The sequence below is a fragment of the Durio zibethinus genome, chromosome 17 (assembly GCF_047325235.1).
Source record: "Durio zibethinus cultivar Kanyao isolate XHJ-2024 chromosome 17, ASM4732523v1, whole genome shotgun sequence".
Lineage (NCBI taxonomy): Eukaryota > Viridiplantae > Streptophyta > Magnoliopsida > Malvales > Malvaceae > Durio > Durio zibethinus.
In genome coordinates, this window is record NC_143178.1 from 3267989 (window position 1) to 3295174 (window position 27186).

Below are 27186 nucleotides of genomic sequence, written 5' to 3' on the forward strand. Positions count from 1 at the left end.
ATGTAAATGGGCCAGCCTTGGTCTGGTCTGGTCTGGAAATTTGAATGGGTTAATTGGGTTTGTGCCTTTCGGCTCAATGTTGGGCCATTAAATTACAAATCAGTTTTTTCCAGGGCCAGCCCATGAATTTTGCTGCATAAAAACTCCATGGCAGGTTGAAACTTACTACAAATCATATCCCAGAATTTACACCAGAAAAAATTTTTTATTTCCGCTTCAAGCACAAACAACAACAAATCTACCATAGATGATCTTATATTATCCACATATAGATATTCATTAAATTAAATATCTCATTTTTCTGTAGATTGATTTCTAGTTAAAATATTACTACCGTGTTTTAAGGGGTGATGAAGAAACAAGGATGGGATTTCTTTTAACATGAATAAAAGAATTTCACAATCTTACTATTAGCATTAGTGCAGAGATTAATTGGTACAATAAGTATGAATTCCACTTAAGTTTTGAAGGATTCCAAGATGGGTGGCCAGCAATAAGTCAAGTACATACATGAAAAATTCAACACCAAGGAAATTAATATGAAAGAACTGACTTTTGAAACAATTTAAATTTATTTTAATTTGCATTTTAATTAAGAAGCTGATTAATTTATTTTATGATCAACAAGATTTCACATTCGATTGTCATGGATCGACTACGTAGAACGCCTTCATTTGTCGTTTACTAGTGTCTAACATAAAACTATTTACTCGAATTACTCAATTAAACCCATACATGTGAAAAGACTAAATTGTGTTGGTCTCCCTCCGAAGAAGAAAAGATGCCATAGCTTTTAATTAGGAGTGTCGGTGGTTTAGTTTGAGTTGATATAATATTAAATTTAAATTCGAGTTAAAATTTGAGATTTGAAATTTGATTCAATCTCAATCAAATTTTATTTTTTTAATTTAAGATTGATTCGAAATAAAAATCGAACTATTTAAATTTGATTAATATATAAAAATGAATTTGATTATTTATATTCGAGTTCGAATTCGAGATATTTTATTAATTAAAATATATTAAAATATAAAAATTTAATCAAATTTGTGAATTACTTGAGTCGAATATAAAAATAATTGAATTCGGCTCAATTAAAAAATCAAATTACTTAAATTCGAAGTTGACTTGATAATTGAATTCAAATTTTATTGAAATCAAATCTAAATAATTTACAAGTATTAATGTATTATTTACATCTTTACTTTCAATTGATAAAAGATGGGGATGCAACAGCTTTGTGTGAAAAGCAAAAACAAATATACCAGATTTGAGGCAATGGGGTGCCTTTCACATGCTGTTTAATTTAACTTATCTTTTCTTTAACTTTCTCAGATAATTCTTTGAATATATTAAATAATTTTACAAATAAGATGGTGATTATTGGTGGATTTGTTTAATGGGATAAATAGACTAGATTAAGATAAGGCATTAAAAAAATATAGTTAATTCGTCATGACTAGCATTCAAAGTTGTGATAGTTTCTATGTTTTTATCTTCTTCCATCATCAATTTCCACAACTTCGCTCCTCCCTCAAGGTTAGAACAGTTCTTTGCATGCCTATCTTGAAGACCCCAACTTCCCATTTCAATGAGATTCATGCCTAATTTCAGTGATCAAAGGAATTTTTTTTTTATTTCAAGGTTTTTTTAGGGTAGCCTTAGTTAAGACAAGCATGACATTTATTTATATTTATATTTTATTTAAAAAAACAAAATTTGAATTAGGTTTTTATTTATATAATATGAGATTTACTCACACTAATATAATTTTTATATTTTTTTTTATTTTTAAATAAAAATTAAATGCATATATTATTTGAATAAAATAATATATATTATTATGAGACCTTGAACGGAACGTCCCATCCCCTACTCAAAAAAATAAGTCTTCATATTATAAGAAATTCACCAAGCATCTTAATTTCTTTTATATATATATATATATATATATATATATATATATATAACGACAAAATGAAGTATCCAAACATGGCGACAAAATGAATTAAAAACTAATGGCAACCCGATAGGTGCTACGTTGACTATAAACAGTCAGAATCATGATCAAGGGTTCTTATAGTGTGATTTGTGACGAAGCATTGGTTCTTACCCTGACATGACCAGGTAGGTTAGCCACCTGTGCGGTTAAGGATGGGAAAAACCCACTTAGGAATATGCCCAGGGCCGATAGGTTCCTTGTAAAACTAGTTTTGAGGTACCCATAGAGGCCACCCGACAAAAATCAGACCAGACTCTGTGTATAGAAATGGTATTAGAGCTTGTTGCTTGTCAAGATAGTGAGAAGAAAATCATGTTTTTAAAGTTTTGATTATTGAAGTTGGAAAAGGAAAACCCAAAAGAGAGTCTTATTTTCATGGATTTATCAACTCTTAGCAACTCTAGTTCTCAACCTTTTTTCTCTAGATCTTTTTTTAGTTTGTCATTTCCTCCATCTCCTGTACTTAAAAAATCTTCTTCTTCTAAGTTTAAGTTCTTATATGAAGTAGATTACATTCCAAAAGAAAAGAAAACCCAACAAACAGTTCTATCCCTTGTAAATCCTTATACAACTTTCTCAAATTCCTCCCCTTCTCTTACTAAATCTTTAAAAACTCTTTTAAAACATAAATATCCAGCCCCTAAAGCGTATGTTCAAGCTACAAACTTTGATCAATGTATTCTTCCTGTAGGACCTCAAGAGCACCTTGTTACTCTTCAGATCTCAGAAGAATTTTCTCACCGGTGGTTAGAACAAGGATACACTCACATTCACTTTGGTGCTATCAGAATCATGTTAACCTTCCATGGCAGAAATGAAATTCCTGTTTGTACCAGAATGGCCTTATTGGACATTAGATTTAAAGATTACAAGCATATAGTCCTTGGAATCGTTGAGACGACACTCAATGTAGGAACTGTCTTCTTCACAGTCTTCCCAAATTATAATATGTCTTTTCATGATCCAACCCTGTTAGATACTTTAAAAGTTCAAGTCCAGATCGTAAGCACAGAAATGAAAGGCCTCCAGGCAACCCTTCACTATCAGATGGCATATAGAGTTCAAGATCATGCCATTAACTTGCCTCTTTCACACTCCAGTGATGCAGTTTTTATTAAAATAGAAACAGCAAATAGAATTCCTAAACATATTCATATTCCAAAGTAGATTTCTAATGAAGAACTTGCCACCTTTCTCCCAAAGACGTGGACGACAAGTTATAAAAAGATTTAGAAACAAGATGAACCAATTGAACATTTTGATCCAACCTACAAGACAAATCAGGATGGTACTGTCACAATTGAATTTGATCACAGTAAAAGAAAGGATGTTCCTTCTCCAACAATCTTTCCAACATAATTTATGATGCAAAGACGTCATGCTAATCTGCTTGATGTTTCAGTCACACACTTTCAGTCCGATAAAAATCTCGTGTATGCATATAGATCTCCAAAAGGACATTGTTATTGGGACATAAATTGTCAATGCAAAGAATGCCAGATAAACGCATATCAAAGCTTCCTGGATGATGATGATGATAATATTTCAAAGAAGCAAAAGAAAAAAAAGTCTTCCCAGTAAAAGCTCAAAGAAAGATATGAAAATGGAGACCCTGAAGTTGATCTCCTTAGTGAACCCTCAAGAAAGTTTGACTATTATGTCATTTATCCTAAGAAAGAAAAATCACACTCTCAAACCTATTCAAATCAACCCACACAAAAACTAGATTCTACCTAAAATTCCACCCAACCTTTACCCAAACCTTTACCACAAATCTCTATGATGCAACCAACCTACTCAAGCTTAGATTTCTCTCCTTTTTAAGAATTTCATAAAGACCAATACAAACACATTCCAAAAGTCCCCACTCCTACTGACAGAGATGAATATGGGAACCAAAAAAGTGTTTCTCGTGCTGAAGTAATTTTAAACTGGCAGATTGAAAATTCTCTCCAGCAGAATTCATACCTGCACAGAATTAAACATAAGTTGTACCAAGTCAGTTAACATTTTGATCAGAGCCTTGTCAATCTTCAAAATATTATTCTTAAAATTCAGTCAAGGATAATCACACTTGATCAAGAACTCAGATATATGGCTGAAACTAACACTGGATTCACTTATACTTTCACTGAAAGAGAGAAAGAAATGAAGAGCTTAAAGATTCAACTTACAGACCTTCAAAATCAGTTTCGTCAGAAACAACAACAACAACAAACAGCCTCCAGTTACAACATCTTCACACCATATCACACTGGTATGCATGATATTCCTTACCACTGGTATACATCATACTCTTTACCAAGCCTATACTTCTCTTCCATTTCAACTATACAATCCTTCAACCTTATCTCCAAAACTTTTTTTCACACCTTTTCAATATAAACCTCCCCTAACATCTATCCCAACATCCTCACTACCAACACAATACTTCACTCATATCTCAGACCAACCAGAACAACCTCTTTTTGGTACAACTAAAAAATGGATTCACAGATTTCGAGAAAAATAACCAGTTGATCTAAAACCCAAAAGAGTAGCAGAACAACCACTTTTTCAACCTTCAAAACCAAAACCAAGCTTAAGTTCCACACCTCAAAACCCTACACCACAACTAAACCAAAAACCTGTACAACTTATGATTTCTTCTACACAAACCCTTCAGAAATACTTCACCAGATGGCATAAGACAACCTTCTTCAGTTTTCTCTTGAAGATATTTTTTCATCTACCTTTGAGACTGAATCTCACATGAACACTGTCAAATCAGATAAATCAGTTGAAATAGATGATATTGATGACTAAGATGAAATGATGCTCCATCAGATTTTCATGACAGAACCAACAGTTGAAGTTCCAGATGATACTCTAGAAGTCCATAACCCTGATGCAATGGATGTTGAACAACACCCTCATCCACAATAATCACATGTTCCTCCTTCAACATCAAAGTTCTCAATTTTTACCATTGATGATGTTCTTCCTTCAAAATGGCCTTCAAGATTTTAAGAGTTCTTAGTATGGGGACTCGTTGAATTAAACTCCCATCTTAATGTTACGATGAATACAGTTTTGATCAGATTTATTTTCAGACTAGTTGAAACTCTGAAAAATTTTTGGGACAACATTGGTGAATACAGACAACTCCAGTTTCTTCAATGCCCAACAATCACAGAAGTTGTCTCTCAATTTGCAGTAATCTTTTATGGATAAAAAACTCACAGATTAAAAAAGATCAGAGAGCAACTATTCAGACTAAAATGCTGTTCTTTTCATCCAAAAGACCTTGATAGACACTATCAATAATTCTTCCAATATTTTTACATACTTGACGGATTCGATGATGTCAACTTAAAGCAAACATTTCTTAGTTCTATTCCAGAAGAACTTGCCCAGCAAACAAGGACCCAGTTGAACTTCAGATCCCTTGATGTTAAATCTATGACCCTTAGAGATATCTACAAGATGATGTTGAAAGCACTTGATAAGATTTACAAAGAGCACAAATACATCAAAACCTTGGTGCACAACTCCAAAAAGCTAGAAAAGTCATATTTTTACTCATTTTCAAGACTTCAAATCAAATGTTCTTTCAAAGATCCCACATGTTTTTACAGTAACAAGAAAAAAAAAGTATTTCAGAAGATTCAGACCTTTCAGACCTTCAATAATCTCCAAACCCAGGCATAAGAAGTTCTTCAGATATGCTGATAAACCCAAAAGATTTCAAAGATTCAAATTTACAAGAAAAAAGAAAGATCCAAAGATCAAAAGCTCAAAATGTTTTCTCTGTGGAAAACCAAGATATTTTTCAAAGAATTGCCCAAAGTCAAATAAAAAGTCAGTTAAGATGATCCAAGACATTGCTAATATCTCAGGTATCAATCTCTCAGATGATGATCTTGAATCAATTTTTTCCCTTGATGATGAGCAGAATGAAATATCCCTGTTTATGATTAAGCAGTTTGATGATGATGAGTATGCAGATTCAAACTACTTAGAATACTCAGATGATTTTACAGATGATCAATGTTATGAGTATATGTTAGTTTAAAAACTCTAAAAAATCCAAACCCTTCAACCTTTAAAATTACATTTAGCCTCAGTTCAGATCTTCCCTCAAAAACATTCCCCTCCTATAATAGTCATAACTTTTTTTGATACTGGTGCAGCCCAAACTATAGCAAACCCTCTTGTCTTACCCAAACACTTTTGGACCAAACAAAAAACTTTTTTCAAAATCGTTGATGAAAATATATTTTTTACAGACTTTGTCAGCAACCTTGTTACCCTTCAAATCTTTTCGAGATGTCAAATAACTCAAAAGATTTTAGGATCTCCACTTCTCTAGAAAGACCTTGTTATTAGTTTTGATATCATTATCAGTATACTAGGTTTAAAGCTTACTGGAAAAGGTATCAAGTTTGAAAGTTATTTTAGACCTTGGAAAAACCTTCCCAATCTCTTCACCCTAACCATTCAACCAAATATTTTTCAAGAATTCAGATACAAGTTCATTCACTTTTCGTGTGCAAAAAATCATTCAGATTTCCTTCAAAAATGTGATCACCCATTTTGAAAAAACCCTGAATTTTTTATTTCCCTTCCCTTCAAAAAAGATAAAAATATCAATCCTACAAAAAGCTAGTCATTCAGGCATGAACCCATATCATTTCAAGCAAGCAATCCAAGAATGCTCCCTTCTCCAGGCTCAAGAATTAATTGAACCAACCTCCTCTCCATGGGTATGTGAAGCATTTTATGTCAACAAACGTTCAGAACAAGTTCGTAAAAAATTAAGATTGGTAATCAATTACAAGCCTCTTAACATTTTCTTTGCAGATGATAAGTTTTTTCTTTCAAACAGAAAAACTTTGTTCACAAATTTGACAAATATAAAAGTTTTTTTAAAATTTGATCTCAAAGCAAGATTTTGGTAACAAGGTATACATCCACAAGACAGATACAAAATTGCGTTTTACATTCCTCAACACCATTTTTAGTGAACAGTAATACCTTTTGGATTAAAAGTTGCTCCTTCACTGTTTTAAAAAGCCATGACCAAGATATTTATTCCAATTCTCGATAATTCCTTGATTTACATTGATGACATCTTACTGTTCTCTCCCGATGACACCTTTCATGCACAATTATTGAATAAGTTTCAGCACATTATTCAACAGTATGGGATAATACTTTCAAAGAAAAAGATGATCATTGGTGCTACAGAAATTGATTTCTTAGACATGTATCTTAAAGATGGTCAGTACATTGCTCAATCTCATATTGCTCAGTCACTTACAGATTTTTTTGATGAAAATCTTTCAAAGAAGCAAATCCAGTAATTTCTCGGTATAGTCAATTACATGAGTGAATTTTTCTCAGATATTGCCCAGCTTACACATTCACTTAGACAGATGCTCAAGAAAGAACCTCCTACGTGGTTTCAGATCCAGATAAATACAGTACAAGCCTTGAAGATAAAAGCAAAGTCACTTCTCACTTTAAAGATTTCTTTTAATGAAAAAAGAATATTACAGACTGATGCTAGTGAACAGTTTTGGTCAGCAATCCTTTTAGAAGAAAAAGATGGAACCAGACAAATCTGTAGTTACAAGAATAAAAAATTTAAAGATTCGAAACTTCATTATCACTCTACACTAAAAGAGATTTTAGCTGTAAAGTATGAAATCCAAAGATTTGAATTTCACCTCATTGGATTTCACTTTCTCATGGAATTGGATATGTCAGCTTTTGATCAGATGCTAATTTCAAAAAGAAAAAAATGTCAAATACACAGTTACTCAAGCTATCACAGTGATTTTCACAGTACTCTTTCACCACCGCACATATAAAACGTAAAAATAACTTCATTTCAGACATGCTCACAAGATCTCCTTCAAAACCTCCTTCAAACACCTTGCAGGTTATTCCAGTCATTTTTATGATGAATCCAACACCTTCTTCTTCACAAGCCTCTTCCTCAAAAAATTTTTTTTTTCTTTCTTCTCAAAAACCTTACTTTGATGATGAATTTGATTTACCTGATGAATTCTTCAACCTTTTTGTAAAAAATCTTCCTCCAGAGTTACCCAGACTTCTTGCCACTCAAACCCTTAACCAAAAAGCCTCACACCTCTTGCTTAAATACCAGTCCAAAACACTCAAAAAGTTTAGAGACACCTCCATTCAATCTCTTGGTATACATCTTGACTGTCCCTTCATCCATCCATTTAAATTCCCTGAACCTCTTTGTTTCTAAAAAGAAACAGTTTATTTTATGCGGTACCTTTGTCACCTTTATTATATTGTTATAGAATTCCCACTTTCGAACCTAAAAACCCTTCTTCACTTTTTTTAGCAGTCAACCATCAACCATACCAAACATCAGTTGGACCTCAATCAACAACATCTCAAGTTTTTTTTACCTGATTCAGACCTATTCTCATTTGGATCCAATGGATTGAAACCTATGAGAGATATACAAAAGTTCTTTCTGATCCTCATATTGATTTAATCTTTCACAGATTTTGTAGCTATTTGACAAAAGACCCCCAGTATTTCTCTTATGCAACAATTTACAACTCCCAAGGATATTCACTGTTTGATTCCCAGTTTGATCATCCAGTTGAATACACTGAATTTTAGAGACAAATTTGTGAAATGAATCATAAATTTTTCAAGCAAAATTGGCCAGAGCTCCAAGATGAAGTTTCATGGGGAAACTATCCTTCAGAGTATAATTATCAGCTCAAAATTGATAAAAAGATTTATGAAACCCGTCTTGATGGTGCTTGGACAGAACCTCTTTCTGATTCTACCATATTTGAATTTGACCATGCAGGACCAGTAGAATGGAATCCTTATTAGAAACCTCTTGAAGTTCTACCACAAATGGAATGGCAAGATTCTCAAGACCCACTTGATGATTTTGATCCAGATCAATGGTTAGAAAACATCTGCTATGATTTTACACCAAGTGCCAACAACTCACACCTCAACCTTTCTCCAGAACACACTTATCGTTTTCTCAAATGATGACACTCATGGTGCTACAAGAAGATTCTATGTTCCAATCCAATATTGTATAATTACGCGTGATATTTCTAGTTTTCTCCAGAAGACTCCAAAGAGTTGATTATGATGCTTTCACATCAAGATAACTTTATGTCAAGTCTTCATCAACTTTATGTCTTAGTCAAGTCATAATGAGTCACTGTACTTTAGTATGAGTCATAGTGATGAGTCACCATACCATAAGTGATAAGTCACCATATCATAATAATAAGTCATTGTACCATAGTAATGAGTCATTGTATCATAATTATGACTCACCGTCCTTTAGCTTTATCTTAAGCCACTTGTAAAGTTGCTTTGTCCTAGCCTTGTCCTATTAGGCTACTATTCCTTTACTTTTTTCTTGTATAAATAGGATGATACTTCTCCAATAAGAAATCATCTAGGAATCATACAAAAAATCAAGTAATCCTCATAGGAAAATCATCTAGGAATCATCCACAACTTATCAAAAACATCCCTTGTAAGTAACCTTTCTTTATAAAATATGTTTGGTTAAAAACCTCTCTTTTCTTTTGGTCATTCCATCTTTCTTTTTTCATAGTTAAATTTTTTAGCTTCATGCTTCTCTTCAAGCTATTCAAAGTTTGCAGTGATACAAGTTGAGTATGCTCTGCATTTGTCATATTATTATGGATCTTCTGCATCAAAAAATCTTGTTAAACTGTTAAACAGATCATTGATCCTTTTCTCTCAGCTAAAGAAAAGTTATACTGCCCCAATATCATACTAATAATAAGTTACTATAGTGAAAGATATATCTCCATAAAAGTCAGGCCCCCAGTTTGATGTTAAAGCCAAGAAGACGCCAGAGTCTTGAACATCGGCTAGAATACCTTGGTTATATGTCTGATCTATGGAACGCTTATGGTTGGTATTATCTTGTCAAGTTGGATCGATCTACACGCTGTTGTCATAGTACCAGATAGTATTGTCAGGACTCTACCACCCGGAGAGCTCGGAACTGAAGCCGTGTCAGTTGTCAGAGCCTTGACGTACTACCTGCCGCTGTGTATAGAAATATTATTATAATTCCAATGAAGACCGCCAGTTTTAATCAAAGAAAATATTAAGGAAATTAACCATTGACAACATAGAAGAGACATTTGTTGTGTACTTGACATTTCATTTTCAATTTCTTTTAACAGGTGTTTCACGTAGTTAATCGTAGTTAATCGATTTTAAATTGGTGTAATATTAAATTTAAATTTAATATAAAATATAAAATTTAATTTGAATTTGATTTAATTTATTTTTTTTAGTTTGATTTTAACTTGAGATAAAAATTAAATAATTTGAACTCATTTGATTAATATATAAAAATAAATTTGATTTTTATATTTAATAAAAATATAATTATTTGTACTTGAGTTCGAGTTTAAGTTCAAGATATTTTATTAATTAAAATAATTAAAATAAATTAAAATATAAAAACTTAATTAAACTCACGAACTATTTAAGTCGGATACAATAATATTCGAATTTGATTCAATCAATAAATTGAGCTACTTTAGCTCGAACTTAACTTGATAATAATTGAATTTGAATCAAATTTAAATAATTTATGAGTATTAATATATTGTTTATACTTTTATTATCCCACCTAAATACATGATTTTGAAACTCTACTTAATCTCTGTCTATCACAAAAAGAAGAATTTTTTTTTTCTTAAGTTAGAGGTTGCTATGCCAAATAATTTTTCATTAATTTAGGTTCCGTTTGGTGTTTTTTTATTTAGTTTTTATTTTCTAATAGAACATGAAAAACAAAAAACAAAAAATAAACTGAAAAGAATGATTTTATTTATCTGTGATTGAAGATAGGGTTTTTCAGATCAAGTCATTTCATATTTAATTTATGTCTTCTATATATCATCCATCACAAAATAATAATGATAATAAAATTTACAAATTGGCTTAATTCTCTCACATCATAAAACATCCTGAAATTGGTATAAAGGATAAGAAAAGGGTAGTAGCTTTGAAAATAATTATATGATAGTTGTTGCACATGGATTCAACAATTTCAACTCATATATATACCTCAGCAATGGCTGCTAATTATCCTTTCCACCTAACATATATATATATATATATAATTGAGTTAATATCCGGTCTTTCTCTTAATATATACTATAATTATACATGCTTCATCATTGTCCATAAGATGGTTTGATCATGGCCTCATTATATTCTTTCCTTCTCTTTCTCTCTCTATATATAGCTAATTATCAAATTAATTGAAGTAAAAATTGATTATTAATTATTTAATTTGTCTCTAATTAAACTACTAGTTGATGGCATATATCTATGTTTTTAAGGAAGTCAATTTTAGTATAAAGCCTGGAAATGGGAATGTTCATGGTAGTTGGGAGAGATCTGATTTAATTATGCTTTGCTCCACATGAAATGAAAATTTTCTATCATCAACTTTTTGATTTGAGATATCATGGAATTAGGAATATATATATATATATATATATATATATATATGTGTGTGTGTGTGTGTGTGTGTGTGTGTGTATGTATGTATGTATTAACAGCAACCACAAGCTTTGGGTTTAGAGATTATATTCACAACGAGCATACTCGACATAGCAAGTAAAGAAATTAAATTAAGGAGAGAGAGAGTGAGAGAGGAAAGAAAATTATACCCTTGTTTGGAGTCATCTCAAAAGAAAAAAAAAAAAAAAACTATCATAGCATGGTCGTGATAATAATGAAATAATTACTGCTTTTGTGAGTCCTATGTTTACAAAGTAATAAAAAATAAAAATTCTTCTTGGATACTTACCTTAAAGTTCTTTTTTTTTCCTTAAAATTGAGAATAAATTTTTTTTTATTAATTAGAATTCAAACCTCAAATATATATCTTAAACATCCTCATTCCGGTAATTAAGTTTTAACACAAAAACTTCAAAATATACAATTCTATATTTATATATTTTTTAAAAATTTATGTTTAATAGACTATTAATTTATAGAATTTATATACTACATTAGATGATGATGATTCATTAATGAAGTGAATTAGATAATAATACCTTATTACTGAATAAATTATTTTAATTTGTATATATTTATTTTAAGTGTTGCTATTTGCTATTAATAAATTATTATAATCTGATTCACTGATAATATATAAAATTTATATATTGATAATACATTAAATATAAACTCTTATTTTTAATGCAATTAGAAAGTATCCTCTATGCTTTATCTTATATGATCCTTTCCTAGATAATTTTAAGAGTACAATTTTTCAAATCAATCTACTATATTTAAGATTTTACTCTCGAAACTTGTCTTACAAAACTTGAATCCGAACTAACAAGATAAAAGACTATATTTATAGTTTTATTGAATTACTGGATTGAATTAATATTAGAGCAGTACATAAAACTATATGTATAGACTAGGTCTTTACTCTTAGACATTGAAATATAGCAAGAAAGATATAATACAACTTTGTTTACAAATCTTATATAGGTTTGGCTGTGAAGGCCGTCCACGCCGAATAATCCCGTTTCTGACAAATGATCAGGATAAGACCACATTAAAAAAAAAAAAAAAAAGATATCTTGGAGAGAGGAAGAGAGAGAGAGAGTCTAAGTAGGACAGGAAATTAAAGTGGAGCCCTCCATGAGGAAAGAGAGAAAGCCCCGACAAAGAGCATCTCCTGGTACAGGAGTTTGCGTAGACTGAGAACTAAGAAGAAAGATGATGGAAATTAAGAGTTGCTGCTTGTCTTCTTGATTCATCTGTTGGCTAGCCTAGCAAAAACATTTGCATTTTACCAAACTCTCCAGGCTGCTCGTGGAAGGCAATGCCTTTGTCTGATCTGCTTCTCTGTCAGCACCTCCCACGCGTCTTTTTCTCACTCACTCACGCTACCAACACCCTGGATTATGCGGTCAAAGCTATAAACTTTACATCCCCAAGAATATGCTTATCTTAATCGTATGTAATAATTAATAATGTGGAACTTACAAAAGTAAGCTCAACAGTCAATACGCCGTATTGCACGGAACGTGAAATTTGACTAAGAATGGAGTTTGTAGCAGATGTGGACCCTTGTAACGTTAATATTGAGAGACAGATCAGAGATAAAAGATAGAATTTGCAAAACCTAGTGTCATTTGTACGTTTCATGGAAAAAATTGAAGCAAAAGTTTCTCTCTTCTGTTATTACATGACAGTCCGATTTAACTGTTCCACCAACCCTAAAGTTTCGAAGGTTTGTTCTAATAAAATCAATTGGGTAATTTGTTGGAGAATTTTGAATTTTTAATTTTAATGATCAAAGATTGAAAATCTCAATTATAAAAAAGAGTTTTGAACGTTTGTTCTAAGAAAAACAAGAGAAAAAAAATTCCAACCTAGCTTATTAGCTCATGTTGTTGAATTGTGACGAAATTTGATTAAAGTTTTTTTTTTTTTTTGTTTTTTTAACTTATATTCAACAGTTAAAATTAAGATTCAAAATTTAAAAAATATTAATTTTCTTTCTTAAAGCGAGAGTAAAAAGATTGATTTATGAAAAATGAAACGATTATATTTTACCATCATTAAGGCTTATATAATCCAAAATTATATGTGTGCAAAAGAATATAACATATTTGATTCAAATAATTTGATTAAATAAGGAGATAAACCATAAGAAGTTAGAAATTACAGTAGACAAATTAATTTACATACCCTTGATAATTCTTTTTTTTTAACAAACCAAACTTATTTGTGATATATATATTTTAGCATTAATGGATTATTTTTTAATCTATAAATGTTTTTGTGTTGTTCATGAGTTGTTCTACATGATCTTCAAACGTTTGAGATAAAATTAAATAAACTCCAGCTATAGAGGGATGGCCCTAAGCATCATCTGTCTGAGTTCACAGAACGAGGAATTCACCTTTTGTATACAATTTAATTAAACATTGCTTATAATTTGCGCACACATTAATATGTATATATATTTCACTAAAACATGCGATATTCAGGTTCAGCCTACTACAATTCTACATCTAAATAGAATTTATATCTGACAAACTCATGTTTTATACCAAAGCATAAGCCAAAAACTTGGATAAGCTTGAAGCTTTGAAACTTGGAGGAAAAGGAGAAGAGGATTTAGATCAATTCATGAGTTGAAAAAGAGGTCGAATTTGTTTATAGATAAGGACTTGGATGGCTAATTGGCATGTCGTCTTTTCAATTCAAACAAATTTATTTACGTTGAATTAGCGAATTTATCATAGAAATTAAGAGAGACCATGTTGAAGGAGACAAATTAAGAGAGAAAGAAGAGAAGTGGGACCTCATCCACCGCCCATAAGCACGCAGACTATGCCAAAGCCAAAGCCAAACCTAATCCTCCTCTCTATTTTTCTCTCAATATCTAACCCTAAACCCCCTATCCCCATCCTCTTTCAGTTTTTAACACCTTAGCTATATCAGAGAAAACCCACCAAATCCCATCCTCTTTCTCTTTTCCCTTTGTCCCCAGCTCCATCCTATTTCAGTTTTTTACACCTTAGCTATATCAGAGAAAACCCACCAAATCCCATCCTCTTTCTCTCTTCCCTTTGTCCCCTGCTCTTCTGTATAGATGGTGAATTCAGCTGATCAAAGTTCTTATTGTGAAATCAAAAATCAAGTCAGTTTATGGGGTTCTGGTTTAGGGATGGTGATGTGCTTACTAGTTCATTAAACAAGTTAAAAGAAAGAAAGCCAGAAAGCAAGGAAAAGAAAGAGTCGTCCCAGCAGTCTTGTTATTATATGTATGATCTTTTAACCTCTTTTGCTTCCACTATCTTCCTTTAATTCTTTTACAAGCTTTACTCCTTTGTGCGTGCTTTCAATATTTCTTTGGTGTTTAATCACTGCTTTGGGCTGGGGTTCCTGTTTGTATGTGAGGAAGTGAGAGCTTCGAGATCGTAAAACAAGGGAAGAAACAAAGAAAAGATAAGAGATTTCAATCTCTTATAGGAAAAGCAATGGATCCAGTTACATCACATGGTCTTTTTCTTCCTCCTCCATTTCATATAAGAGATTTCAATCTTCATCCGCAGCAGCAGCAACATCAAGAACATCAATTCCATCACCAAAATTCAGAAGATGAACAAAGTGGCAGCAGCAGTGGCCTACAGAAACGGGATCACGACGAAAGCAACAACATCAACTGCAGCAGCCCCAATAATGAAGGCAAAGAACTTGGCATTCCGGGCTGTGGTGAAGGAGAGATCAGTAGAAGACCACGAGGCAGGCCTGCTGGATCCAAGAACAAACCTAAGCCACCAATCATCATCACCCGAGACAGTGCCAACGCTTTACTCACTCATGTCATGGAAATAGGAGATGGATGTGACATTGTTGAAAGCGTCGCAACATTTGCTAGAAGACGCCAGAGAGGCGTTTGCATAATGAGTGGAACTGGGAACGTTACCAATGTAACCCTTAGGCAACCAGCCTCGGCTGGTGCAATTGTGACTTTACATGGCCGATTTGAGATATTATCATTTGCAGGATCATTTTTCCCTCCACCAGCACCGCCTGCAGCTACGGGGTTAACCATATATTTGGCTGGTGGGCAAGGCCAGGTGGTAGGTGGCAGTGTTGTTGGGACACTTACTTGTTCAGGCCCGGTTGTGATTATGGCAGCTTCTTTTAGTAACGCCGCATATGAGCGGCTTCCATTGGAAGAAGAAGAGCCACAGCTTCCAATGCAAGGGGGTGCAATTGGGTCACCGGGTACAGCTGGAGGGCAACAGCAGCAGCAGCAACAAGAAGTATTGGCTGAGTCAAATGCGCCTCTTTTTCATGGACTACCACCTAATCTTCTCAGTTCTATTCAATTACCAAATGAGGCATTTTGGGCCACTGGTCGCCCTCCATTCTAGCTAACAGTTTCCAGTACTGAATGATACCTTTGTTTGGTTAATTCAGTTTCAGCTTCAGCTTCAGCTATAGCAAAGAGGACAAAAACTTAATTTGTAGCTAGCATTTTAAGTTTTGTTTTGTTTTACTGTTAATTAGTTTTTATTTTTCCTTATTTTTTAATTGAATTTAATGAGTAGGTCATATGCCAGCATGTTGATTGACAATGACTGTAAATTCATGGACTCTCGGTGCATTTGATTTTATGAGAATAAGTGTCTCCAGTATGTTTCAATGGAAGAAGAAGATGAACAACAAGAAGATAGGGACGGCTGCTAAAATAACTTAGGACTTGCAGAACTTCTTTTCACTATATTTTTCTTGTTGCAGCTCCAGCAAACTCTCTCATAATAGTAGCCATTGAAACAAACTGCTATTAGCCATTTCATGTTGTTGTGTGCTTTACCACGCGATGCAACTCTTTAATTCAATATATATTCTTCCTAATTATTTGTGTGGAGCTTCAATCTTAGGGTCAAATCTTGGAAAGACAGAAGAGAAGGACGGTTAAAATGTGCAAGTCAAAACAAACGAGATTAAAAAGACAACAATAAGGAGAAATAAGAATAGTCTAGTATCTTAACGGTGTCTAGACTTTCATATTTATAAATAAGCAATGAGGACCATTAGAAGATAATAAGTATAGGGTTGAGTTAATATGACACCAAACATGTTAGATTGACCTAACATTTTAGATTGACATATTGGCATAGATGATAGAATTATCTCTGATTGATTGCTAAAAGCTTATAACATAAAAAAATTCACTAGACTTTTTTGATCACCAAATGTTCTTAACACTAATATATACAAATTATTTGAATTAAATTATTTCATTATTTTTTGTTGTTTATGTAAAGAAGCAGACAAGGTCAAAGGAGATCAGGGGTTGAATTAAACCTGGATATAGAGACGATTTCATTTCAGGGGGTGGCAAAATATTTATGAGAAGTAGGCAAAGAGGTATGGGCATTATAGTTTCCAAACATTTGTTTCTTGACAGGGTCTTTAGTTAGGGTTTTTCTTTTAAAGATACGAGAGACATGAAAATATACGGGTATTGATTTTATTGGTAGTTTATAATGTGATGTATCTTATATTAACTAAAATATTATTTATATGTAGTTTAAAAAAAATTACTTATGTTATTTAAGTAATTAAGCTAAGTGTTGGAGAAAGCCAAATCATTTAGGTTTGTTAGGAGGTTTTTTAGTGAGTCAAATAATTTTAAAAGTCAAAGATGAGCATTTAGACACTTGAGTTTATTTAACAAATAGATTTAATTTTTAATTTTTTTTTATTATTATTTTTTTATTTCAAAATATTACTGATTTTGAATAAACATATTTAAACAGAAAAAAATATGATGATATGAATATACATATCTGAACAAAAAAAATATGACTATTTAAATAAAATTTATTTAAACAAAAAAATATAACTATATAAAATATCATAACTTTTTGAATTAACTTGATTGATGATCATTTATTTATTATAAATAAATTTTTTTGTCTGATCAATTTCATTATTTTTTATTTAAAAAATTTTAATATTTTAATATATCTTATATATATAATTATCTTTAAAATAATATTCTTCGTATCTTAAAATCATATATATTTTTTTTATTATTTTTGTTTTCTTAAATTTTTTAGCAGGTTTACACGTGCACTGCTCTGAACAAGCTCCTTTTCGAGGCAATACTACAAAACACTAGCACAAAAAGGCAACGACCAAGACAACGTGGGCTTTAAATTTAGCCTCTATCTGTCTGTCTCTCCCTATCCGTCTATTTTGGATTCAGAGAACTGGGTATTTTGCGGCTGTTCAAGATTCAAGCCAAAATCCACTTCAGATTCTTTGCATTACCACTGGTCTCCATCTTAAAACTCACAGCTGGCTGTTCGCCCCTTTTTTTTTTTTTTTTGTTGTTCCAAACAGCTGAGCTTATTTGACTTATTCATTCATTCTTCTTTCACTGAATTCTTGAACATCTTCAGCTTTTCCTTTCTGTCACCCCACTCCTCTTCCACTTTCTTGTGCTGATCTATCCTTTTAAGTTATTGACTCATGATTCGACAGTTAAAAGGTGGGTTCTTTACCTAGGTTAATTTTAATTAATCTAGAAGATCAATGTCAAGCTCATAACTAAAATCTTCTTAATTAATTAAAATTAGTATGAGATATAATATACGGACAATTACTATTGGTACCAAATAGAAAATACAAATAAATCAATCATGAGTTATTTTGCTTGCCTTATATTTTCAATTTTTTTCAGAATTTTCCATTCGCAATGTATACTTTGAAAGAAAAAAAAATGCTGTTGTTTTTTTTAAACAATTAAAAAAAACAGAAAAAAAAGAAACTCTTTACACAGCAACTACAGCCTGGAATTTGCCAGCACCAAACTGCATTAACACATAGTGGGGTTTTTACTTACTTTCAGGGCTTCAGATTTTCCAAAGCAAATCAATCGTTACAGAATAAATGATATGAACTTACTTATATATACAATAACTGGATGTTAGTTACTCTAATACCCATTTCATATACAAATCATTTGTTTACTACAATTAGCAGACTACACAGGCAGGTCTCAGATGAGATTACAAGACAACAATTTGATTAATAAATCAGAGGTTCCTTGTGTAATCAACAACATATCTTGACTACGAAGCCAAGCGCACTCTGTTTCATGGCAAAACTTCAACAGGAGCACAGCTGGAAGCACACCTTGTTTCAAATGTGGGGAGTATCAATCCTCTAGTTTGAATTAGTTTAAGCTGACACGGTTTCTGCACTTTCAAGTTCACTTTAATAAAGTTTTCCAGAGTGTGTTTAATATTCTATTCGTAGCCGCCTCAATTCAGCTAAGAAGGTGGGGCTAGAAGTAAGTGTCCGATGTGCAAGAGTTCTTATGTCTTCCCGAGAACAGTCTTGCGAGATGCGGACCAGTTCCCACAAGGCACCTCCGCTTATCATGTCTTTGGCATTCACTTCTGCAATGTAGTGGATTGGAGTCTCATTAGAAAGATTGTCAAAGAGAGAAACCTCTCCAAAATTTCCAAAGAGAAAACAAACTTACCATGTTGTGCTAAGTGGCAGAGTGCAAGCTCAACATGGCGCCTAATTGGCGAGGCATCATTGTTAGCATTCTGTACAATCCATGGAAGTGCTCCATCCTCAATCAGAAGAGACCTTCCAGCTTTACTTCCTGTACCATTTGAGAACCAAAATACCCAAGAAGACAAAGAAATCATACATATGTTTCTGAACACCCATTGTAAACTTTGTTAGCAAGGCATCAACAAGTTAAAAGATGCCGTGTGGCAAGCTATGAGGTCAAAAGACTTCAAGAAGTCATCCTCCAAGAAATGTACCTTGAGTTGATGCTCTTGACTCGCATTTAGCAAAGTTTGCTATTCCACGAGCAACTTGTGCAAGAACATCCGGATGTCCACATTTGACCATTCCTAGCAAAGCCTTGATACCACCTTCACCTCTTAGCTTATTCTGCAGCTTATCTGGAGATGTAATGGAGAAGTACTCAATGGAAGAGATAAACAAACTGATCAACTTAATGAACCTTTAAGAAAGTTATTGATAGGACTACGCCAGTCTAAGTTCTTTCACATACATTTGACTCAAAAAAAAAAAAAAAAAAGCACATGCATAGTAAAGAGCTCCTTGGGAACAACCTCAGATGGAACACGCAGAAAAGGCTTAATATTTTCAAGTTTTAACTATTAGAAGTTTTAAGTCTCTGTTTGCATAAGCATATTACTTGTTGAAGTTTGCATAAGCACATTACTTATTGAAGTTAAGGAAATTTATACTTATTGAGAAAACATGCACAAAATTCTCATGAACTTTACTGTGCAAGCAAATAAGATCATTGCTGCAGATAAAAATCAAGACGTCAACAATTTACCATTGCCACAGAGATTGGCGATGGCCCCAGCAACCATTCTAAGTGTTTGAGGATCCTCAGCATTAGCTGCTGTTGTTGATAACAAGCTAATGCCCCCTTGAGACATTATGAGTTCCTGGTTGGTTTCTGACAAAATAAAAGGAAATATTTAAAAGGAAGAGCAATTGAAAGCAAAAAGACTTAATAGAAAGTAGTGTCACTTTGCGTGCTAGTATAAAAATGATGAAGAAGGGGAGCTAAATTTTACCATTCATCGCAAGATTGGCAATTGCACCAGCAGCAACTCTATGTATTGTCTCATCCTCAGAGCTTCCAAGCAGCATCAGCAAGGACGTTAGACCTCCAGCTTCTACAATCTTCAGCTGATTTGTTTCTGCATAATGGAGGTGAAGTTTACACTGTCATTGACAGCTCTAGTAAGAAACAGCACTATCAAAGTAATTATTATATGGATAGAAGAGATGGAGGAAATAGCAAATACATCCATGTGAAAAACCTCAATAATCTAGAATTAACAGTTTCAGTCCTAAAATTGCTTCCTACAAGATTCGCAAGTATTAATTTGAAACCAAAGATGAGAAAAAACAGAAGACGTGCAACTACTTAAAAATAGCAGTGCTCCATTTTAATCATGTCAAATTTAGAGAAAAGTATGTCAATGCTACCAAAAAAGGTAGATGAGGAACAGACAGGCAGAAAAGATACCCTCAGCAGCTAAATTTGCGACCACTTTCACAGCATGAATCCGCACATCAGCATCTTCTGCTTCAAGCAATGACAAGATCTTTTGCAATCCCACTATAAGAGAAAAGAAAAAGATTAAATATAAATAGATTATTGTTTATTAATTTTGTTAATATCAGCTAAGGAATTACCACTACCTTGCTCAAAGAGTTTTGCTATTGAGGCCTTCTCTCCATTTCCTGAATCCTTTACCTGTGGTCTAATTTGAGAAATGAGAGAATCTAGAGCCCCAGGGACTTTTGCAGGCACGCCTCTGTCAAGCCTTCTTCTAGTCTATAACAAAAATGCATGTCTGGTTAAAATTTGAGATGTACAATTAAAGCAATTGTCACTCAGGTGGCAAACATATGCGTATCCTTAAACTACAAGCCTCACCTACTAATAGATCATTTTCAGTTCTTTAAATAAGGTCGTTAGAAGGCCATTTCATTTCATAAGCTCCAGAGAAATATTTAATTTGCATTATAATTACAATGACATAGACAAAGTTTGAAAATTTTAGGATTTACCATCTACTTTATGTATAAAATTTCCTCATGCATGAGAGGAATACTTAATCAGCAAATGAAGGATGAGAAATGATCAAGCTAAAGGGAAGAAGTTTTGGAAGTACTGCGTTACAGGATCAGTAACAATAAATGAATTGACTATGCACAACTATCGAATTTGTAGATTCAGTTGATAACATACCTCATCAGCTTCAACACTTAAATGCAATAACTGACTTTGCAGCATTGATATTTCCCCTTCAAGTTTCTCCTTTTGACATGCCTCATCTTCCAACATCTTTCGCAGTTTCAAGATCTCAGAATTTGCTGATGCCTATACATAGAAGTATGGCAGTATGGGACAGCAGTCTATATGACAAAGAAGTAGCAGAAAAGCAGAGCTAAGGATGAAGTAAAATACAGAGAGATACCAAAAATATACCTCTGACATTTTCAATTGAGCTAGTTGACTTCTAAGGTTACTGACTTCCTCTTCAGCAGCTTTCCTTAGTGAAGTTTCTTTGCTAAGTAACTTTTTTACCTCACCAATTTCCTCAGTGGATATCATCTGCTCCTGTGTCAGACAAAAAATGGCAGACATGATAGGCAAGTTTCAAATTAGCTATAAGTGGCAAAAACTAGAGAAAAGAGTAACAAAGGGAATAAAGCAAAAGACAGAAAATATGGCTGCTTAATTAAATTTTCCATAGGATCAGGAACTTATATGATGTAATACGAGAGATAGTTCTACAAAAGATTATAGTTCTACAAAAGATTATATTTCCACCTTTCTTTCACCACCCAGCTTTTGCTGGTTCGTCATCCATTTCTCCTCAAGCTTCTTTATTGATTCCATATAGTCCTTCTGATACTTCAATCTTTCTTTCTGCAAGAAGAAGAAGATATGAATTTCAGTATGCATTCAAGTACAATGTAGATTAACTTAAGGCACTGGATTAAAAAATAATGTATCACCAAAAAGCAGCAGTTAATTGTTCACTTAGTTCCACCCCACGCAAACCCTCTTGCACTTCCCTTCTCACATCCCATCCTCCACACACACACACACACACACACACACACATATATATGACAAAGAAGAAAAGCTAACTTTTCCAAATTATTTTACAAGATCCAGTGTTACATATTTGATACATTCATGTTATTACAAACCATGCAGAAATTTCAACGACAAAATATCCCCGCTGTTCCAGCTAAATTTAGAATATGTATTTAAGGAAAAAAGCAACTCTGTCTCTCTCTCTCTCCCCCCCCCCCCCCCCCACACACACACACACACACTTCATGCACACGTGCATAAGCACACCAACAAATGCAAAAAAGAGGAAAAAAATCAACATTACCCTCAAGGCCTCAACTACTATACTGGTAAAAACCTTACCTCCATTGCATCTGCATAAATTCTTTCAGCCTCAGAAATTTGGTTTTGCGCATCTGTGGTAATTCTTTCAATCTCATCTTCAAATGCTTTCTGCTTCCTCTCATGCTCCATAATCAGTTTGTCTAATTGTATGTCTAGCCTTCTAGCCAAACTTTTGTAATCGAATTCTTCCTTGAGCTTCAACATATTCTCCACTTTCATAGCCTATAAAGGGCAAAAAAAGTGCAAATTTGAGCAATCAAATGGAATTATAAATGTTACTTACACTCTAGGTCAAGATTTGATTCCATCATATGTTACTAGAAAAATAATAGAACAGAATACCTGACAATCTAGCAACTAGTCCAGAAATGCTTCTTAAAAGCATAAAATAATATGAATTGATTAAAATAAAGAAAAGGAAGTTGTTTTGTAACCCACCCTCTGTCCAAACATTATAGTACTAGCTGTTTCTCCGCGATGACGTGGGGATGGACCTATAGTTATAACCAACGATGTTCTTGCAGTGCCTGTTAAAGAATCAAAATGTCAGGCAAAACAAATTGCAGTGTGGAAGATGCTGATGTTTCAATGTTCAGATGGGACTTAAAATGTCATAATCTTAAAACAAGATTATATAATTACCAGATATACCTCTATGTCAAACATTCTTGTTTACAAGTATATTAGCGAGATATGTAGATTAAGAACTTAGTAAAATAACAAATAACACATAAGAAAAAAAGCTATTACATCTTTACCTCCAAATGAATCTCGAAGTAACCTAGTAAGCTTTGAATCACGAACTGGAACATGAGCACTATTCTCTGCCAGTGCATTAATGCACTTCCCTAATGCACTCAGAGAAAGATTGATAGACTTGGCTTCCTCAAGCGTGTGGCCTTCACTCCCTGCAACGTAACAGCAAAGAAACAAAGTTCAACTAGCAGGAAAAACAACAGGAAGATGATTTTCACAAGTGAAAAGGTGGACAGTCGGACCATCATTAATTAAACAGTTAAAACTGAGAGGAGAAAGCTTTGCGCTTCCAATTTCATTACCTGACTTATCAATTCGCTCTGAACCAGCAAGATCTACAACAACTAACTTGCCTTTTCGAATAAGTGGAGGCCTAAGAGATTTACCCATGTTAGTACTGTTACCATTTTCACTTGAATGAGCAGGTTCTCTTCCTTTGACAGACCTCTTCACATGTACCTAAAGCAGAAAGAGATAAATTAATTGCATGATAAGATAAATGTGAATCAATCAGGAAGCCAGTGAATCAATTAGTACAAGGATAACTTAATTCAATTGATTCACCATCAAAATAGCATGACTACGAGAAGATTCAGTGTTCAGTTTTGTATTTGCAGCATAGCGGTGAGCTTCTCCTAACCGTAGTAATTCCAAGAAACTCTGCTGATCTCTTATTTCTACTAGGGTAGCCCCAGGTAGTGAAACATCTCCAGTTTTAGGGTCTTCCACGATGGAAATGTTGTCATTAGTAGGATCAAGAAGATCCTGTAAGCTCTCCATGTAAAGCTGCACAAATTTTCAATGAACAAAACTATTAGGCATATTAACATGTTTATAGCTTTGGAGAAAATGATAAAAAGTTTCTAGAAGAAAATAAGGTTAGAGCAGTTAGTTAGTGTTAATTGTTGTAGAACAATTCATAAAAACTATGACAACATCAGAAATCAAACACCAAGATCTGTGGTAAAGTGCAACAACCTGCAAATAGGACACTGAAACAGAATCACTTTCCGATGAAACATCTGCTAAAATATCCTCCATAGCACGGACCATTATTCCACGATCAGCCGTATCTTCCTCCCCAAGTCGTCCAAGAGTATATGTTTTTCCAGTACCAGTCTGACCATAAGCCATGACTGTCCCATTGTAACCATCCAAAACACTCTATAAACAGAAATTATGCAAAAATCTTTTTACCAAAATCAGCCATGCATCTAAAACAAGTTTACAAAAAAAAAAAAAAAAAGGTAACAGATCCTTTATAAGCTATGACCAAATACACCAGTTGTTTAAAGCAGAGCAAAAACAATTGATAACTTGGGAAGAGACAAGCAATGAAACACAATGATAGCCTGTTCTTTCAGCCCATAGCGGGAAAAAAGATACAGTCATTAACATCTGAAAATATTTTTTATCCAGCACGATAGAAACCATATACTTTGCTAGATGAAATATTTAAATGTACTGCATTTGCAGTTGCAAAGCAAAATAACTCAATGCAAGTGAATTTGTAACAAATGGTGGTAGAAGTAGATATGCCATGCAGACAAACCTCCACAACTGGCTTTGCAACAACTTCATACACACGCTTTTGTGATGCAAACTCTGTGAGCACCTCATCAAACTCATAGGTGTCTGTGTCCCAATTGTTTTTCCGAAGCTTTAACCTTTTAAGCTGAAATAAATGAAGCATCAGTACCTTTGTAAGGAGGAAAACATGTGAGAAACTTGATGGGAGCTAAATTCAAGTAATTTGAAAGCTAGTTAGGTCAGCTACAACATGCACAAACAAAGGACCACCAGCCTTGTCATTTTTAAGGTGGTTAGAAACTAAATGCTTCTTAACTAATTCAAATGAAGTGATAATTACTCAAACTTTACTCCTTTTCTCATTTTTAATTTCAATAAACTCACTTTCAGACTGATGCATCACTCAAGATGTCATATCTAGGCAAATATAATCTAAAAGATAACAGAAAGCAGAGAAGCACATCTAAGAAAAAAATTGTTATCAGGAATTGCAACCCCCGCACATCTAACCAGTCAAATTGCATCAAAATACCTCTGGTTGAAGTTCTACACAATCAGCAAAATCAGCATCTGCCACAGACTCTTCTGCATTACGTGGACGCAATCTCACAGCTACTCGAACTCTTCCAGAAACTGAACAGAAACATAGAAAAGTTTAATTAACAAAAAAAAAAAAAAAGGCATACTGATCATATATGTCAAGACTAGATGAGTTACAATCTATAGATGAATCCCTTTTTCTTAGCAAAGACTGAACTTCCTAAGAATCTAACATTTGACAGCCCTAAATAAGGGCACTGAAAGATATACATATAAAAGATAAACAAATTTTAATGCTATATAAACTTTCAACATTTTTAACACATTAATAATCAGATTTTCAAAGTGAATATTGAGTAAAGCCACACTAAATACTGTTTGAGGGGTCTGCTTATTAGTGGCCCTAACCAGTACTCAGTTGTACCCCCAAGGTATCTAGTTCAGCGGTCTGATGTGGAGCATTCTCCTTAAAGGCATATCTTTGCAATGTTGGAGTACCATATAAACTAACTGTAGTCTACCATTCCACGAAAAACAAAATTTAGGAGGTTTTCTTTTGTTACCAAAATGAGTCCATCAATATATAATCCGATGCCGCATTTAAATGCCCGAAATACTGTTTATTTCCAATTCATATCTAATTTGAGACGCAGAACCAACACAGTTCGATCCTGGAATACTTTAAAACTTATCCAGCCATGAATAAATGTGATTACTATTTAACAAGAATTTTTTTTTTGAAATGCTATTTAACAAGATTTTAGATCGCATAAATTATCAAATTGCTTTAACTGGAAAAAACTTAAGAAATTCTCTTCTATCCCTGCTCGAAGCTAAGATAATCACACATTTACCCCCCCAAAAACACACACAAAACGACTCATAAAACGCAAAATCACACAATGCATGCTATAATCATCGACAATTGCAAAAAGCTACCCATCAGCCGTAAGTGGAAATTCAGACTATCCGACACTCCAAAAACAGAAAAAAATCAACAAGAAACAACCTTTACGACAAAAAGAAAACAAATAAGATAACCAAGAAAATGTATCATCGAAGATCTCAAACAAAACCCCAAAACTAACCTCCAATATCATCCTTGGCGGTTCCACCTCCAAGTGACCCAGGGCTACTCTTCCTTAGCCCAGAAGAAGCACCACCCGAAGACAAAGGCTTGTTTTTAAGAGCAGGCTTTGAAGGGTTGGAGTTCACAAAGAGTGCCCTATCAGTTGCTGTTGTTGTTCCTTTGAGAGAGTTCCTATGGCTCCCATTCCTATAATTTCCACCACCACTAGCCATTTCTTCAAAAACTCAATTCCAAAAACCTCAAAAAGATTTCAATCTTTTAACATGCCCACTTCTCCACCTGAACTCTTTTTTCTTTGCTTGTCCTATGTTTGGTTGCTAAGAAAATGTTGTGAAAGGTAGAAAAAAGTTTTCTTTTTCCAAGCGTTGAAACTGCAAGTTACCAGAGAGAGTGTAAGCAATGAATGAGAGGTTTTTTTTTCCTTTATTTGGAGAGGTTTTTCGGGTTTGAGAGTAGACCAGAGAACGTGACTTACTAGATAAAAACGGTGGTGGGAGGAGGTTGGTTGGATTTACTAAATTAACCTTTTGAAACATAAGTACATTCGTTACTTTACTTCTACGTGCGCATCGTGTCTTGGAACCGTACGGGATCCTTAAATTACTGTTATGCCCCTCAGATGATCAGATCCAAAGTGTCCACCAACTGTTTATTTCAGTCTCTTATTATTAAGATGGAGTATCTGATTTTAATTTTAAAATA

General features: G+C 33.4%; 1 protein-coding gene and 1 pseudogene across 3 annotated transcripts; one reads left to right on the plus strand and one right to left on the minus strand.

Annotated features, from left to right (window-relative positions):
- The first annotated feature begins 14123 nt into the window (after nucleotides 1–14123).
- On the plus strand, nucleotides 14124–16452 carry LOC111286827 (AT-hook motif nuclear-localized protein 24 pseudogene; annotated as a pseudogene). The gene has a single exon (XR_016329060.1). The product of XR_016329060.1 is annotated as an AT-hook motif nuclear-localized protein 24 pseudogene (transcript).
- A 2045-nt stretch (nucleotides 16453–18497) lies between these two features.
- On the minus strand, nucleotides 18498–26976 carry LOC111277449 (kinesin-like protein KIN-UA). Of its 2 annotated transcripts, none has more exons than XM_089746106.1 (19): nucleotides 26483–26976; nucleotides 25387–25487; nucleotides 24877–24999; nucleotides 24303–24443; nucleotides 23889–24110; nucleotides 23627–23783; nucleotides 23327–23476; nucleotides 23007–23095; nucleotides 22587–22790; nucleotides 21972–22070; nucleotides 21627–21758; nucleotides 21387–21518; nucleotides 20834–20969; nucleotides 20658–20750; nucleotides 20200–20325; nucleotides 19953–20078; nucleotides 19402–19545; nucleotides 19107–19235; nucleotides 18498–19020 (listed from the first exon to the last, which is right to left on the minus strand). In XM_089746106.1, the coding sequence occupies exons 1-19, from the start codon at nucleotides 26694–26696 to the stop codon at nucleotides 18860–18862; spliced, it is 2679 nt and encodes an 892-aa protein (XP_089602232.1). In that variant the 5' UTR covers nucleotides 26697–26976; the 3' UTR covers nucleotides 18498–18859. The 2 variants fall into 2 exon arrangements, with proteins under 2 accessions (XP_089602232.1, XP_022719631.2); XM_022863896.2 differs by having other exon boundaries at nucleotides 24303–24488.
- Between the last annotated feature and the right edge of the window lie 210 nt (nucleotides 26977–27186).